Raw genomic sequence first — 15,100 nt, 5'->3', positions numbered from 1 at the left:
GGCGCAGAACACACGCTTAACATAGTCATACAACAGGGAAGTGTCAATGTTGAAACACCAAAATCCAGTGTTCAACTTGGGTCAGAGTAAATAAAAGAATAAGAGTAAGTGAGAGATATACAGAAAGAATGAGAGCGAATAAGTGACATACATAGAGAGGAAGAGAGAGAGAGAGGGACAGGGAGAGGGAGAGGGAGAGAAAGAGAGAGGGACAGGGAGAGGGAGAGAGAGAGGGAGAGAGAGAGAGAGAGAGGGACAGGGAGAGGGAGAGAAAGAGAGAGGGACAGGGAGAGGGAGAGAAAGAGAGAGGGATAGGGAGAGGGAGGGAGGGAGAGAGAGAGAGAGAGAGAGAGGGAGAGAGAGAGAGAGAGAGAGAGAGAGAGAGAGAGAGAGAGAGAGAGAGAGAGAGAGGGAGAGAGAGTGAGAGAGAGAGAGAGAGAGAGAGAGAGGGGGAGGGGGAGGGGGAGAGAGAGTGTGAGAGAGAGAGAGAGACAGAGAGAGAGAGAGAGAGAGAGAGAGAGAGAGAGAGAGAGAGAGAGAGAGAGAGAGAGATGGCGAGAGAGAGAGAGAGATGGCGAGAGTGAGATCTTGACTATACAGTGTGTACCTCATACTGCTCTAAGAACATGTGCAGCTGCTGGACAGAGATGCGGAGGTCAGTCTCGTTGAACTCGTAGGGGATATTCCACCCAATAGGACCAAACTTCCTCCTCTCTTGGGTCAGGGCGTGGAAGAAGCACAGGCCATACAGCAGCTTCTTAAACACAGCCTGACAGACAACACAGCTTCTTAAACATAGCCTGACAGACAACACAAATTCTTTAACAGTCTGTGACAGCTTTATGCCAGCCCATTAACTTACCACACCACGTGTCACCCTAAGCACCACGTTCATATATTCAACATAGCAGGATGCAGTTTGACAGGCACTTGAGGTCAAACACTAAGCTTTTATGTACCCTAATTTTCGGACTATAAGCCGCACCTTTTGTCACATTTTTCGACCCTGCGGTTTATATAACGGTGCGGCTAATCTATGGATTTTTACAGCTAATGGCTAACGGTTAATACATGGGAGCTTCCTCAAGCAGCCATCTCTTTCCCGACAACTAATTACTTATGGTAATTAAACATTAAAACACCTGCGGTTTATAGTCCAGTGCGGCTTATATATGTACACATCATTCAATTTAGCTGCTGCGGCTTATATAACGCCTTATAGTCCGAAAATTGCGGTATTAAGTTGTGTTCACAACAAAGGTTTTGGTTCTGGTTCCGATGCCTACATACTTTACATGCACGCGCGTTCACACACTGACCGGCTTGCTGCTACTTGAGAAGAACTCTGGGTCTGAGATGGGGTCCATGAGGAAGGAGCGGGCGATGTTGGCGCGAAGGCCCTTGGGTGCCTCATTGGTCATCTTCACCCCGTTCTGCAGCACGGCCACGGGGAAGGAGGCGGCCGGGTAGCTGGTCAGCCACAGGCGGAAGTCTGGGTGTGTGGAGTCTGGGTTGAGCTCCTGGGAACACAGAGGAGGCTGTGCTGGACATATATTTACTGCTGGGGGTGTTAGGGCTGTCCAGGTTGATCACAGGAGTGTCCCTAAGGACAGGAACTGATCATGCTATGCATAAGGAACTGATCACGCTATGCATCAGGTTCCATTTTGGTTTGTTGGTTTTGTTTTGTAAGAATTCTGAGGGTCTTCTCACACCATTGACATGTTGACACTTACATTTAAAAGGAGTCTTTTTTAAGATGATACTGATTACAACATCTGAACTATAAGGGCTTGTGTTGAGGAAGTTGACAGTATTTACTACTGATGAAAGCATGCCGCGTACCTCGCAGACCCTCTCCAGAGTGGACATCCAAGAGGTGGCCAGGTGGCAGTTCTGCAGCACCACCCAGCTGCCCTCCTTCACCCCGGTCTGGATCATGCTCATGGCGATGGGGCCCTGGCCCTGGCCCAGAGACAGAGACGTCAGCCTGCTGCCACTGAAGCCCTGGGGAAGTCAAAAGCACACCAAAACCCCCACACGCACACACATGCCCACACACACAAACCACACACACACCAAACCAACACATACACACCAAACCAAGAGCACATACATACACACACCAACCCACACACGATATATAAAAATATTAACCAAACCGTGATGGGCAAGTACGTTTCACTTTTCAATTATATGCAGTGAAAAAAATGATCAAAGTAATGATGAACTACATTTAAGGTGGATGTGCTAAAGTATTTTTAGGTGTGAATTTGAGATGCAGTAGCCCAGCACCTGCTCGTCCCCAAACTTGAGCAGGGCGGCCATGGGGTCTGAGCCGGGGGAGAGGATGAAGATGAGAGGGGCGCAGCAGTGGCTGTCCCCAAAAGCCTGGCCCAGGTTGAAGGGCGGAGCCTCGATGAAGGGACGGCCAAGGCTGCCCGCCACAAACTCCTGGACCATGGGGACGACCTTGGGACAGAGGGGAGGGTAATCATGGGTGACCAGCAAGACAACCCTAACCCTAACACTTAACCTAGCACTTTAGGATAATTATTTCATTATCCACCATTGGAGCACTTTCCATCATCATTTATTTTCATCATTTATTTAATGAATTTTTGTTTTAATTTCTTTAAGTATGTCCTTTTACTTTTTCATATAAATATACATATGGGTATTTGTTCAATTGTGTTCACCCTGCACTTACGGTTGTCTCCCCCCATGCCTTTAATGTATTGGGAACATCCCTACCTATTAATTGGATTGGTGGGAACATCCCACCTTTTCCCTGCCCTCCCCAACGACCTGCCCACTGTCACCACCGCCTGACTTTTTCCTCTACCTTGTCTGGTCTGAGACAGCGGATCACCAACATCTTCTGGAACTGTCCAAGGTTGGTCTGCCACTCATCTGGGAAAGGGCTATTGTGTGGGGTCTGCAGGATACACAATGTTCAAGTATATTAGCTCAGGTTAGGAGTTACACTATTTTTTCTAGGTTAGATTATTTATTAGAGGTTTGATAAAACACTAGGGATTGTCAAGAGGAGCAGGGCCAAAGGATCCCAGTGGACCTGTACTCGTTACAAAACACCCTAGAAACTTGAAACACAGACATCCTTTTCACTTTCCCTTCTTTAACAATCATGGATATAAACTTAAACTGGAAACAGATTTCATTGTTGTTCCTAAATACATTTTTTCCAGCCTCTTCCACATCTCATCTCATGAGATGCACACTTCCTTTTCTCTGGCTCATGTGCTACACATCAACCCCAGTAAGACTTCTCAACCATCTGTACCCACTGGGAAGCACAAGTGGAGCCCCAGTAACATCCCTGTTGACGCATCCGCCTCGGGCCCTTTCACGTTCAAACAACGGGAGACTCCATCTACCAACGGATGACTAAATTCCTGCCTTCCTTTAATAACCTCCTTAACGAGGGAAACTTGGCGTGCGTTTCCATTCATCAGCACACAAGCGGTCTGCGGGGGACTGGCTGGCGGCGGGGTGTAATCAGGTTATCCTGGGAGATAATGGAGGCGCCCTGGCATCACATCCGTTTTTAGGAGGAGGAGGGGGGGGGTATTTCTTTATTGACCTGTAGTGAGATAAAGCAATGTAATTAAGCGATAAGAGAGCCAATCTGTGATGCGCCAAGGGAGGGAGAGGAAGAGGAAGAGAGAGGAGAGAGAAGGAAGAGAGGATAGGTTAGGGAGAGAAGCGTGATGGTATGCTTGTTTCTTGGGGAACTGTGGAGAGGGAAAGTGAGGGATAATCCAGGAAAAATGAATAATTTCCATAGGAAAATATAGATATATATTACTGATCTCCAGTCAGCAACATAACACACAAAGTTAAAAAAAATAAGGAAAACCAATTGCTGTACCTCTTCGATAATATTTAAGTAAATCAAAGCTAAACGTAGGCTAATAACATGTGCGTTGCACTTTCTTAACTAAAGCAAGCTAGCTACCGTTTTGGAGAAAAAAAACTTGCGCTGTGGGGACCGTCGGAAATATTTAGAACTCACCTATCTAAAGGTTCAATCTTAAAAGAAAAAGAAACACTGTCTGAACATTTCTGATCCAGTCAGTAGCCGGACAGAAACAGTATGGCACTGAGAGCCATAGTGATCCTACTGTATGTGTGACTGAGGGGCATTATATTTTTCGTGATAAACGCTGTTACTGCTTGAGTAATTACGTACATGAATATGGAGTTAGGCTTTGAAACATTTAGATCAGTGATCCTGTCAGGTGTTATTTGGCTTATTTGTCATACTGGTGTTCAGCATTTTAGCTATGCATCGTACATGGCTTTGTGGTGTTTTTTAGGGCTGTATTAGGTTGGTGGTGTTGCCCCGTGAGGTAGCAACGTTAGCCAGGCAGGTTTTGCACAATACTTGACACTGCGCAGCATCTTTTTTTAAAGGCAAAATTGGCAAAAGTGTTTGTAGTGTCAGGTTGTGTCGAGCCTGAGGCGCAGGTGCAGGTCAGGGTAAAGTGTAGCAAAGTTGATCCTTCGTCTGCAAACTGCGTTACTCTCGCAGCCTTTGCGATTACAAAATCTTGTTTTGTCACATAGCGATATTATCGTTCAGCCCTACACTCAACCACCCACCGGACTATCGTACACCTCCTTCCACTTGTCTTTGAGGCGAGCCATGTCCTTGCGCAGGTTCTGGAAGGCCTCCATCTGGCTGAGACGACACATCTCATCCCAGGCCTTCTTGGGCAGCCAGGTGCAGGGGTTGGAGTGGGGGTTGTCCAGGCCCACCCCCCCAGTGAGCAGGAAACGCCACTGGCTCTCGTCTACCTGATTGAGGGGGGACATGCTTCATCTGGTCATCAACAGCCACTTTGTCTGTACTGTGTGAGGATTTACAGGTGAGGCACACTTCAATATGAATGTAGCCTGTTTCTGAACTACTAACTATGGGGGGGAAAGGGTATAGTAGTGTGTGTAGCAGTAGTACTGTAAAGCCAGTAGTGTGTGTTAGGGTTCTTGCAGGTTTCAGCAAATCACATTTAAGACCTTTTAAAGGTCACATGACATGAAAACTTCACTTTAATAGGTTATGTAACATAAATATGAGTTCCCCTAGCCTGCCTTTGGTCCCCCTGTGGCTAGAAATTTCTATAGGTGTAAACCAAGCCCCGGGTATTCTTCTCCGCCTTTGAGGAAATGAAAGCTCAAACGATCGGTTTGAAAATCTCATCCTTGTGATGTCACAAGGAGAAAGGTTACCTCCCTTCTCTATGCTTTGCCCGCCCATAAGAAACTGAGCTATGACCGTGCAAGTGTTTTTATCCTCGAGAGACATCATGGCTTGCCAACGAACAAAGCATTACATTTTCTCAGTTTGGATGTACAAAGGAAAACAAAAGTATTTTTACAGTTCCTTCATCCAAGCCTCTGAAGACCCAGTGTCTTAATTTTATTTTCTCTGAAAGTGGGCCGACACAATTTCCCAAAAGTTTAATATGTTTGCACCAAACATTACACAATACAATTCTGGATCAGTACTAACTCTCCTTGGTCCTGCTACAAACCTCGGACAAGTAAGTTAACTAACGCTATATCATTTTGTTGCTTTACTGTATATGCTTACTGAGCTTGCTACCCTTAGAATGTGGCTGTAACATTAGCTCTGCAGCTAACAGCTGAGTTACTGTCGCTAATGTAAAGGTAGATAGCATCAAGTATGTGTGTGAATACACACATACTTAAGTTGTACACTTCTTTGTTATTTGGATAACCATTCTGCTGTTGTTATGGTGAGCGCGACATCTGCCATTCCCCTCATTTAAATTACTATGAGTGTGCACCTCTGCAAACCAGGGTGATCAGATGAGAATTGGGGAAATTTGAGGCGTCTTACAGCAACGGTGCTACGAGCTATTGTAAACATTAGCGCATGGTGCCGCCTCTCTCCTCCTCATTAGCATTTAAAGCTACAGTCACAGAAACAGCGCGTCTTGAGAAAAGCTCATTGAGGGACTGCTCGTAGTGGCTGTAATTATGCACCAAGGCTGAATTTCGGGAAAGAGACTTCAGATACAGTATTTGGGGACCACTAAGGCCTATATAAAAGCATCCAAAAACAGCATATCGTGTGACATTTAAGACCTACACGATGCATTACCCCAAACAAAATTAAAATCAAAGAAATTCAGAAGAAAAAAAAAGTCAATGAGTTCAGTCATTTTAGACCTGACTAAATGAAATTTAAGACCTCGGATGAAAATCGGACAATTTTTAAGACGTTTTAAGGCCTTAAATTTAAAGTTCCGAATTTTTGACTTTTTAAGACCCCGCGGGAACCCTGGTGTGTAGTAGTCCTGTAAAGCCAGTAATGTGTGCAGTAGTAATAGTACTGTAAAGCCAGTAATGTGTGCAGTAGTAATAGTACTGTAAAGCCAGTAATGTGTGCAGTAGTAGTCCTGTAAAGCCAGTAATGTGTGCAGTAGTAGTCCTGTAAAGCCAGTAATGTGTGCAGTAGTAGTCCTGTAAAGCCAGTAATGTGTGCAGTAGTAATAGTACTGTAAAGCCAGTAATGTGTGCAGTAGTAGTCCTGTAAAGCCGGTAATGTGTGCAGTAGTAGTCCTGTAAAGCCAGTAATGTGTGCAGTAGTAGTCCTGTAAAGCCAGTAATGTGTGCAGTAGTAGTCCTGTAAAGCCAGTAATGTGTGCAGTAGTAGTACTGTAAAGCCAGTAATGTGTGCAGTAGTAGTACTGTAAAGCCAGTAATGTGTGCAGTAGTAGTCCTGTAAAGCCAGTAATGTGTGCAGTAGTAGTCCTGTAAAGCCAGTAATGTGTGCAGTAGTAGTACTGTAAAGCCAGTAATGTGTGCAGTAGTAGTCCTGTAAAGCCAGTAGTGTGTGTAGACACAGGTGTGTGTAGTGGCAGTAGTGTGTGTAGACACAGGTGTGTGTAGGCAGTAGTGTGTGTAGAGACAGGTGTGTGTAGGTAGTAGTGTGGGCAGAGACAGGTGTGTGTAGGTAGTAGTGTGTGTAGAGACAGGTGTGTGTAGAGACAGGTGTGTGTAGGTAGTAATGTGTGTAGAGACAGGTGTGTGTAGGTAGTAGTGTGTGTAGACACAGGTGTGTGTAGGTAGTAGTGTGTGTAGAGACAGGTGACTGTAGTGGTAGTAGTGTGTGTAGAGACAGGTGTGTGTGGAGACAGGTGTGTGTAGGTAGTAGTGTGTGTAGAGACAGGCGTGTGTGTAGGTAGTAGTGTGTATAGAGACAGGCGTGTGTGTAGGTAGTAGTGTGTGTAGAGACAGGTGTGTGTAGAGACAGGCGTGTGTGTAGGCCAGGGCAATAGATAGCTTACTAGCTTGTCGTGCATCAGCAGGTTGACGGTAAGGCAGAAGGAGAAGAGTAGCTTGTCTTTCTCAAACAGCGAGCGACACACGTTAACGTACAGTGAGTAGGTGAAGTGGTCTCTCAGAATCTGAAGCCTGGAAGTAAACACAAAAGATTCAGAAAGTGTATCCTTTCTTTCATTCCTGTAAAGTATGATAGTTGATATATACATATTCTTTATCATTCTTTCTCACAAGCTTTTTTGTTGCCAATATTAACCAACCCAGTAAATCGCCAGAAGGTGTTACTACATCAAGATTCAGAGTATAACATTTATTGACTGCTAAATATTACAGCATATGTGTAATATCTACTGTATATGTCTCATGTATTTGAACAGGACTAGGCCATATACACCATAAGTATTTATTCAATCATTTCTGTCCATCATGGCTGCTAAGAACAGAATTTACTGGACTATAGCATCAAACCGTCACTATAGGTGAAAGTATGCTAAACAACCAATTTTGAGAAGTGGCCCTTGATGGGCCGATTGATTGACAAGCTTATAGGCTTAAGCAAAATATGCCTTACCTGGTTGTAATATGTTTTTATGTTTAATATAACATTTAACATGCTATTTTAATACGTCCACCACTATTTCACCTGTATTAACAGTGTGGTTAAATATTCATTTAATGAATATTAAATTTGTCGCCGGGTGCCATGGTGGATCCTAGTATCAGAGTTCCATTGATGTTGGCTTTTAATAGTTCTCATGCCCTGAGTTGATTTAACTTATTCAAATCAGATTTTCTGGAACCGAAAAGTCTGGGTTTCACATTTTAGAGTAAATCAACTCAGAGTTCAGGTTTAGGTTCGCAGTTTGTTGAGGCCGCTTTTTGGAATACCCCCCAGGTAGACAGCAACACATAAAAAAAAAAGACAATGGAAATCTTTTGAACAGTGCCTATGCTCTTAAATTGTTACTGTGTTGTTAACTTCTGCACTTGTTTGCTTATTTTTCTCCTTCTTAAGATTTTATATTGTTGTTTGTCTGTTTTGACCACTATGACGTGACCTTTCTTGGCCAGGTCACCCTTGTGAAAGAGGTCGTTGATCTCAATGGGCTTTTTTGTATTTTTTTAAATAAAGGTTATAAATAAATAAATAAAAACAAGCAGATGGAGTAAGCTGGATACAGCTCCATTACAGTTGAGCTGATAGGTGCATGTTTAGGTGGTTTGCTCATCAAGTTACTACTCCTTATTTGCCCTTAATCTTGTGGATTGCTATCTTTATTAGATTTTAGATTCTCAATGAATTGGCAATATAAATAACTGACTACAATGCATTCATTTTTGTTGTTCAAGTTCACTGTAAGTAGCTGACCTCTTCTCCAGCACGTCACTCTTGTCTGAGTTGTCAATGGAGCAGATGAAGAGGTTGATGAACCAGGTGAGGGAATACTGGTACATGGGCTCAATGTTGGCCAGGTTGGCGATGGAGAAGAAGAGGATGGCCGAGTGCTCAGCAATGGGCGTGTAGCCCATACGCGTCTCGTCAATCTTCACCTCAGTCGCCTCGGCAATGGCCTGCTTCTCTGAGATCTCATTGGCCAGGACCTTGGAGGAGGACAGGATCTTGACGGCTGTCTCGTCCTCCAGGATGTTGCCCTCGGACGAGGAGAGCACCTCCAGGATCTTGTCCTCGATCTCCTTCAGCTGCCTGAGGAGGGCAGAGGTCACCAGAACAGGAAGAATGTGGAAACATTACCATGACCTGCAGCCTCTGTCCCTTGATGTGTGAATCTACATTACATTTACATGTAGTCATTTAGGAGACGCTCTTAGCGACTTGCAGTAAGTACAGGGACCTTATCAGAGACCCTAGAGTTAACCAGTGAGCAGTGTTAACCAGTGTATTAACCAGTGTGTTAACCAGTGAGCAGTGTTAACCAGTTTATTAAACAGTGTGTTAACCAGTGAGCAGTGTGTTAACCAGTGAGCAGTGTTAACCAGTGTATTAACCAGTGTGTTAACCAGTGAGCAGTGTTAACCAGTGTATTAAACAGTGTGTTAACCAGTGAGCAGTCTGTTAACCAGTGAGCAGTGTTAACCAGTGTATTAACCAGTGTGTTAACCAGTGAGCAGTGTTAACCAGTGTATTAACCAGTGTGTTCACCAGTGAGCAGTGTTAACCAGTGTGTTAACCAGCGAGCAGTGTTAACCAGTGTGTTAACCAGCGAGCAGTGTTAACCAGTGTGTTAACCAGTGAGCAGTGTTAACCAGTGTATTAACCAGTGTGTTAACCAGCGGGGGGTAACCCTAACCTCTTGTTGTGGGCCCCCTGCAGAATGAGGGCCTGCTTCTCCTCCTCCAGGTCGGGTCTCTCCCGGGCCACCACGATGCCCAGCAGCTGGTCCTGCATGCCCTTGGGCGTAATCATGAAGTTCAGCAGCGTCACCTGCAGCCCAGAGGAAACAGGACAAATGGCCTTTACACTCTGAGGTGTGTGTGTTCTGCCTGCATATGTAAGAGTTTATGTGTGTGTGGGGGTGAGTTTCAACTGCAGGGTTCTCAGGTTGTGTGTGTGTGGGGGGGGGGTTCGAGAAAGAGAGAGAGCAATCTTCGGTAATGCCTTTTTCCTCCATAATGCAATTACGGTTAATGTGCCTTTTCTGGAAAATGCTATCTTTTTTTCCTTCTTCCAAGTGCACCAGTATTCGATCTCGTGTTTTAGGATGGGATGCTGTGTTTAAATGGAGCGTTTATTGAGCAATGTGTGTTGGGGGGTAAACGCACCCTGGTTCTAGTGCTGTGAAAACTCCCTCACTCCTGCAGAACTCTGGCCCAATCACACTGCCTCTTTCAGTAGGAAGGTCTGGCCCAATCACACCGACTCTTCAGGAGAAAGCTCTGGCCCAACCACATTGCCTCTTTCAGAAGACAAATCTGGCCCAATCAAACTGTCTCTTTCAGGAGAAAGCTCTGGCCCAATCACACTGTCTCTTTCAGGAGAAAGCTCTGGCCCAATCACACCGTCTCTTTCAGGAGAAAGTTCTGGCCCAATCACACTGCCTCTTTCTGCTCTTCTTCCTGTACACCAACAGTCATCCTTCCGTCAAACACCCTCATTGGGCTCATCTCTGGTAGGGATGAATCTGACTATAGGTGGGAAGTTGACAACCTGGTGACCTGGTGCGGCCAGAACAACTTAGAACTCAATGCTCTTAAGACAGTGGAGATGGTTGTGGACTTTAGAAAGAACACAGCCCCACTCACTCCCATCACCCTGTGCGACTCCCCAGTCAACACTGTGGAGTCCTTCCGCTTCCTGGGTACTATCCTCTCCCAGGACCTCAAGTGGGAACTGAACATCAGCTCCATCATCAAGAAAGCACAACATTACAATAACATGTAGTCATTTAGCAGACGCTCTTATCCAGAGCTACTTACAGTAACTACTGGGACATTCCCCCGAGGCAAGTAGAGTGAGGTGCCTTGCCCAAGGACACAACGTCATTTTGCATGGCTGGGAATCAAACCGGCAACCTAATTAATAGCCCAATTCCCTAACGCTCATCCATCTGACTCGGCTGCAATGGCCTTCCCTCGAGGACCTGCACACCTCGAGGACCCTGAGGCATGCGAGGAAGATTGTGGCCGACTCCTCCTACCCTGGACACTCTGTTTCAGCCACTCCCCTCCGGTAGAAGGCTGCGGACCATAAGGTCCAATACTGCACGCCACAAAAACAGTTTCTTCCCATCTGCTGTTGGCCCCTTTAACATGGCCAAGAGCTTGCACTGACTTAATTCACAATCAGCACAATGACACCTTGCCACATTGCAATTGCACTATTTTACACTATTTGAATCTCATGTACTATTTGCATTTTTGGTGGCCAAGCAGCAAAGTTGCGGAGCCACTTAAGTGTTTCTACCTTTTCTCATTATTATTACACATAATCTCCCATTGGAGTCTTTGGCAGCCCCTAGAACCGTATGGTAAAAAGTTGTGGCACACTCTTTAAAGACAGTCCCCTCTTTCTTTTCACCAAGTTTCATGTCTCCCATTCAAGCAATCTAGGGCCACCAACAGGTCAAAGTTGGACTTGTGTTCACACACGTAACTTTTAAACTATATGTCCGATTTAAAAAGATGAAGTACCGTTGGATTCCATGGATCAACACGAGTTCAACACACCTGGTGACGTCAATTTCCGGTTATATAGATTTTCTGCCATTTTGAATTTTAAGAAAAAAGTTTTTTTGCTCCTCCTCCTTCAATTTGTGTCCAATCTTCCCCAAAATTGGCACACATCATAGTCACAGCAACTCTCACTAAAAATTTCGAAAGGATTTTTGATTTTTAAAACGGTACAGCCAATCTAGATCGGCAACAAAGAAACTCTTGAGAAATCAACACCAAATTTGGTATATTGACTTGGAACCCCCATCGGAGGATGTCCAAACTATTTGGTGTCATGTGATCACTGGGCTTGGCCGCAGGAAGCAAAAATGTGTTTTGGCCAATGGCCGTTGATTTGTTTGCCTTTATTCAGTAATTCCTTTGTCTCATGATATCTTGGGACATCCCATGTGTGTCACGTGATAATTTGTGATAACAGCCGAATTGATGCGGCCGCCATTCTGAATTACTGGAAAATGTAAGTTTTTTCTCTATTCCTCCTACAAATGTTGTCACATGGTTTTTAGATTTTCGAAACCATTTGCCCAGTACAGCCAATAAAAATGTGCCGTTAAGCCAGCAAACAGGAAGTTGGGTCGTATCTCAGCATAACTTTGATGGATTCACACCAAACTTGCTGCATGCACTCGGAACCCTGTTCTGAGGATGTTTTCTGGGTCATTTGACTGCTTGGCCACCTCATTGCTGCTTGCAGCTATATTTATATTTTTATATTGTAAATTATTTGGCTGCTTTATATTTTATTTTATATAAAATACTCTTTAGTATAGTTAGACCACATATTTAAAGTGGAACTGAACTGCGATTTGACACAGTGATATTATAATAGTATATACTTTTAATGACATAAAAAATATATAACATACAACTGTATGGCATATTCTATTAATAATCAAAATCTCCAGTGTATAAATTATGTACTTAAAAAGAACCGGGCATCGCCATGTTTAAATGACGTATACATCTGACGTCACGAGAATGGTTGGGCTCAATTCCAACCCGCCAAACTGCATTAAAAATTGAAGAAAATCGATTCATCATACCTATCCCTGTTCATCCTATGGCGTATGCTTTCGAACCAATACGTAATTATGTACCCGCAGGACTGCAGTTGTTCTATATGATGCAGAATATATGGTTTTGTCAGAAGATATAAATGGAGTTAACACTGATAGGTTGAAGAACACCGAGTGGAGTGCTTGTAGCTAGCTACTTGTCGTAACTGCACGACAATGCCAACAGACATAATCGATCTGATCAAAGAGCCAAACCTGCATGACCTGGGTGTTGGTGGTCCACCAAAATGATGGTTCATCATTGAGCACAGGCTCTTTCCCATGCTGTGTGAGGAGAAAATAACTTTTATGTTAGCTTATCATAGGTATAACCTCAAACCGCATCAAACCCGGAAGCCCAATGACAGCCCCATGACCACGTCACTCGATTGCCCAGTGCACTGGCAACCAAGGCCACAACAGAGTGTGGAACAACGACGGACCAGCCAGTGGAGGAGACCATTAGGATACTTATGGAACAGAACAAAGACGGGTTGTCGGTGGTCCAGCAACAGCAGCTGTGGGACATCATTTATGAACACCGTGCAGCGTTTGCAACAGCGCCAACAGACATGGGTCGTACCCACATAATACATCACAAGATCGACACTGAAACAGCTCACCCGGTACGTCAACGGCCACGATGCCTACCACTCATGAAACAAGCAGCAGCGGACCAGTGCCTGGAAGCGCGAAGCAGGGGTGGTAGAACCATCCAACAATCCATGGTTGTCGCCGGTTGTATTGGTGCAGAAGAAAAAATGGAACCTGGCGCTATTGCGTTGATTTCCGACAGCTAAATGACATCACAGTCAAGGATTCCTATCCGCTGCCCCGGGTCGACGAGTCACTGGACCGAATCAACGGGTCAGTGTGGTTCTCCTCGCTGGACCTGAGAAGTGGATATTGGCAGGTCCCACTGTCTACAGAGGCCCGCCCCAAGACTGCATTCTCAACAGGCTCAGGCCTATGGTAGTTCACCGCCATGCCATTTGGACTGTGCAACGCACCAGCAACCTTCGAGAGGCTAATGGAGAGGGTGCTGACGGGGGTCCCGCCCAGCAACCTGCAGGTGTACCTAGATGATGTGCTGGTGCCCGGAATCGACTTCAAAACCGCGCTAACAGCCCTTCAAACAGTGTTGTCAAAGATCCAACAGGCTGGACTCAAGTTGAACCCAGGGAAGTGCAAGCTGATGAGGAAGGAACTGGTCTTCTTGGGCCATAAGGTCAGTGGGGAAGGAGTGGGGAAGGAAGAGGACAATGTCAGGATTGGCCAACTCCCCAAAACCTTACTGAGCTACAATCGTTCCTAGGATTAACGTCCTATTACCGTCGGTTCATCGCAGGATTTGCTACAAAAGCAGCCCCGCTTAACCAATTGACGAACAAGAACATCCGGTTTACATGGGGACCAGAGCTGCAGCAGGCATCATGGCAAGATGGATAGAGCGGCTACAAGAGTACAACTTCACTACTGTCCACCGTAAGGGTGAGGCCCACACCAATGCAGATGGGTTGTCCAGGCGCCTGTGTCCAGCAGAGTGCTCGCATTGCAGCAGGGCAGAGAACAGGGACCGTGAAGCGGGGAAGGAGGACGAGGCTAACTCCAGGGCACTACGGCTGGACCAGTCTGCTGACTGGACTGCAGAGCAATAAAATGACCCAGAACTGAAGGTTGTAATGGAGTGGGTGGAAAAAGGACAGCGGCCAGTTTGGCAAGACGTAGCTGTGGCCAGCCCTGGAGTGAGGGGGTTGTGGGCACAATGGAATAGTCTCCGTAATGGGACGCTCTTGAAAAGGTGGAAGGAGCTAGCCACAGCCAGGGAGAGGTGGCAAGTAGTGGTGCAACTAGGTCACGCGCAGGAGGTGTTGGCACATCACCATCCCTGGAAACTGGGAGTTGGTCACTTCGGGATCAACAAAACTTTGAAGAGGCTGCAGCAGTCCTTCTACTGGGTCACATGTCGGCAAGAGGTGCAAGCATACTGCCAACGCTGCGACTCATGCACAGCCCGGAAGGGGCCAACAGGTCAGAGCAGAGCACCCCTCCAACAGTATCAGGTTGGAGCCCCCATGGACCGGGTGGCGGTTGATGTTCTGGGACCCTTCCCGCGCACCCCCAGAGGGAACCGCTTTGGGGTAGTGGCGATGGACTATTTCACTAAGTGGCCTGAAGCATATGCAGTCCCTGATCAGGAGGCGGCCACAGTCTGTGAGGCACTCATTGAAGGGATGTTCAGTTGGTTTGGGGTCCCAACTGTGCTTCACTCCGATCAGGGAAGGAACTTTGAAGCCCGACTCTTTGCAGAGATGTGCAGGCAGTTGGCCATCCACAAGACCCGCACCACACCACTTCGGCCCCAGAGTGACGGGTTGGTGGAGCAGTTTAATCGCACGCTCAGGGCTCAGCTGGCGCTCGTGGTGGCAAAACACCAGAAGGACTGGGACCTGCTGCTGCCGTTGGTTCTGTTGGCTTATCGGTCAGCAACACAAGAGTCAACGGGCTGCACCCCTGCA

General features: G+C 46.0%; 1 protein-coding gene across 6 annotated transcripts in view; it reads right to left on the bottom strand.

Annotated features, from left to right (window-relative positions):
- The window catches only part of dnah7 (dynein, axonemal, heavy chain 7), a 90,303-nt gene that overhangs the window by 15,594 nt on the left and 59,609 nt on the right, over positions 1-15,100 (bottom strand). For all 6 annotated transcript variants that reach the window (XM_084688971.1, XM_084688973.1, XM_084688972.1 and 3 more), the window contains exons 51-59: positions 9,645-9,778; positions 8,705-9,040; positions 7,341-7,467; positions 4,627-4,821; positions 2,846-2,938; positions 2,296-2,472; positions 1,846-2,007; positions 1,320-1,520; positions 608-769 (exon numbers count right to left, since the gene is read on the bottom strand). In XM_084688971.1, the coding sequence (XP_084545097.1) occupies positions 608-769; positions 1,320-1,520; positions 1,846-2,007; positions 2,296-2,472; positions 2,846-2,938; positions 4,627-4,821; positions 7,341-7,467; positions 8,705-9,040; positions 9,645-9,778 (1,587 nt within the window). The remainder of the gene's footprint in view (positions 1-607; positions 770-1,319; positions 1,521-1,845; positions 2,008-2,295; positions 2,473-2,845; positions 2,939-4,626; positions 4,822-7,340; positions 7,468-8,704; positions 9,041-9,644; positions 9,779-15,100) is intronic.

This window comes from Hypomesus nipponensis, chromosome 23, assembly GCF_054491055.1.
Source record: "Hypomesus nipponensis isolate SF chromosome 23, ASM5449105v1, whole genome shotgun sequence".
NCBI lineage: Eukaryota > Metazoa > Chordata > Actinopteri > Osmeriformes > Osmeridae > Hypomesus > Hypomesus nipponensis.
Note: the sequence above shows the minus strand (reverse complement) of the source record. Positions and strands in the feature narration are given on the sequence as shown.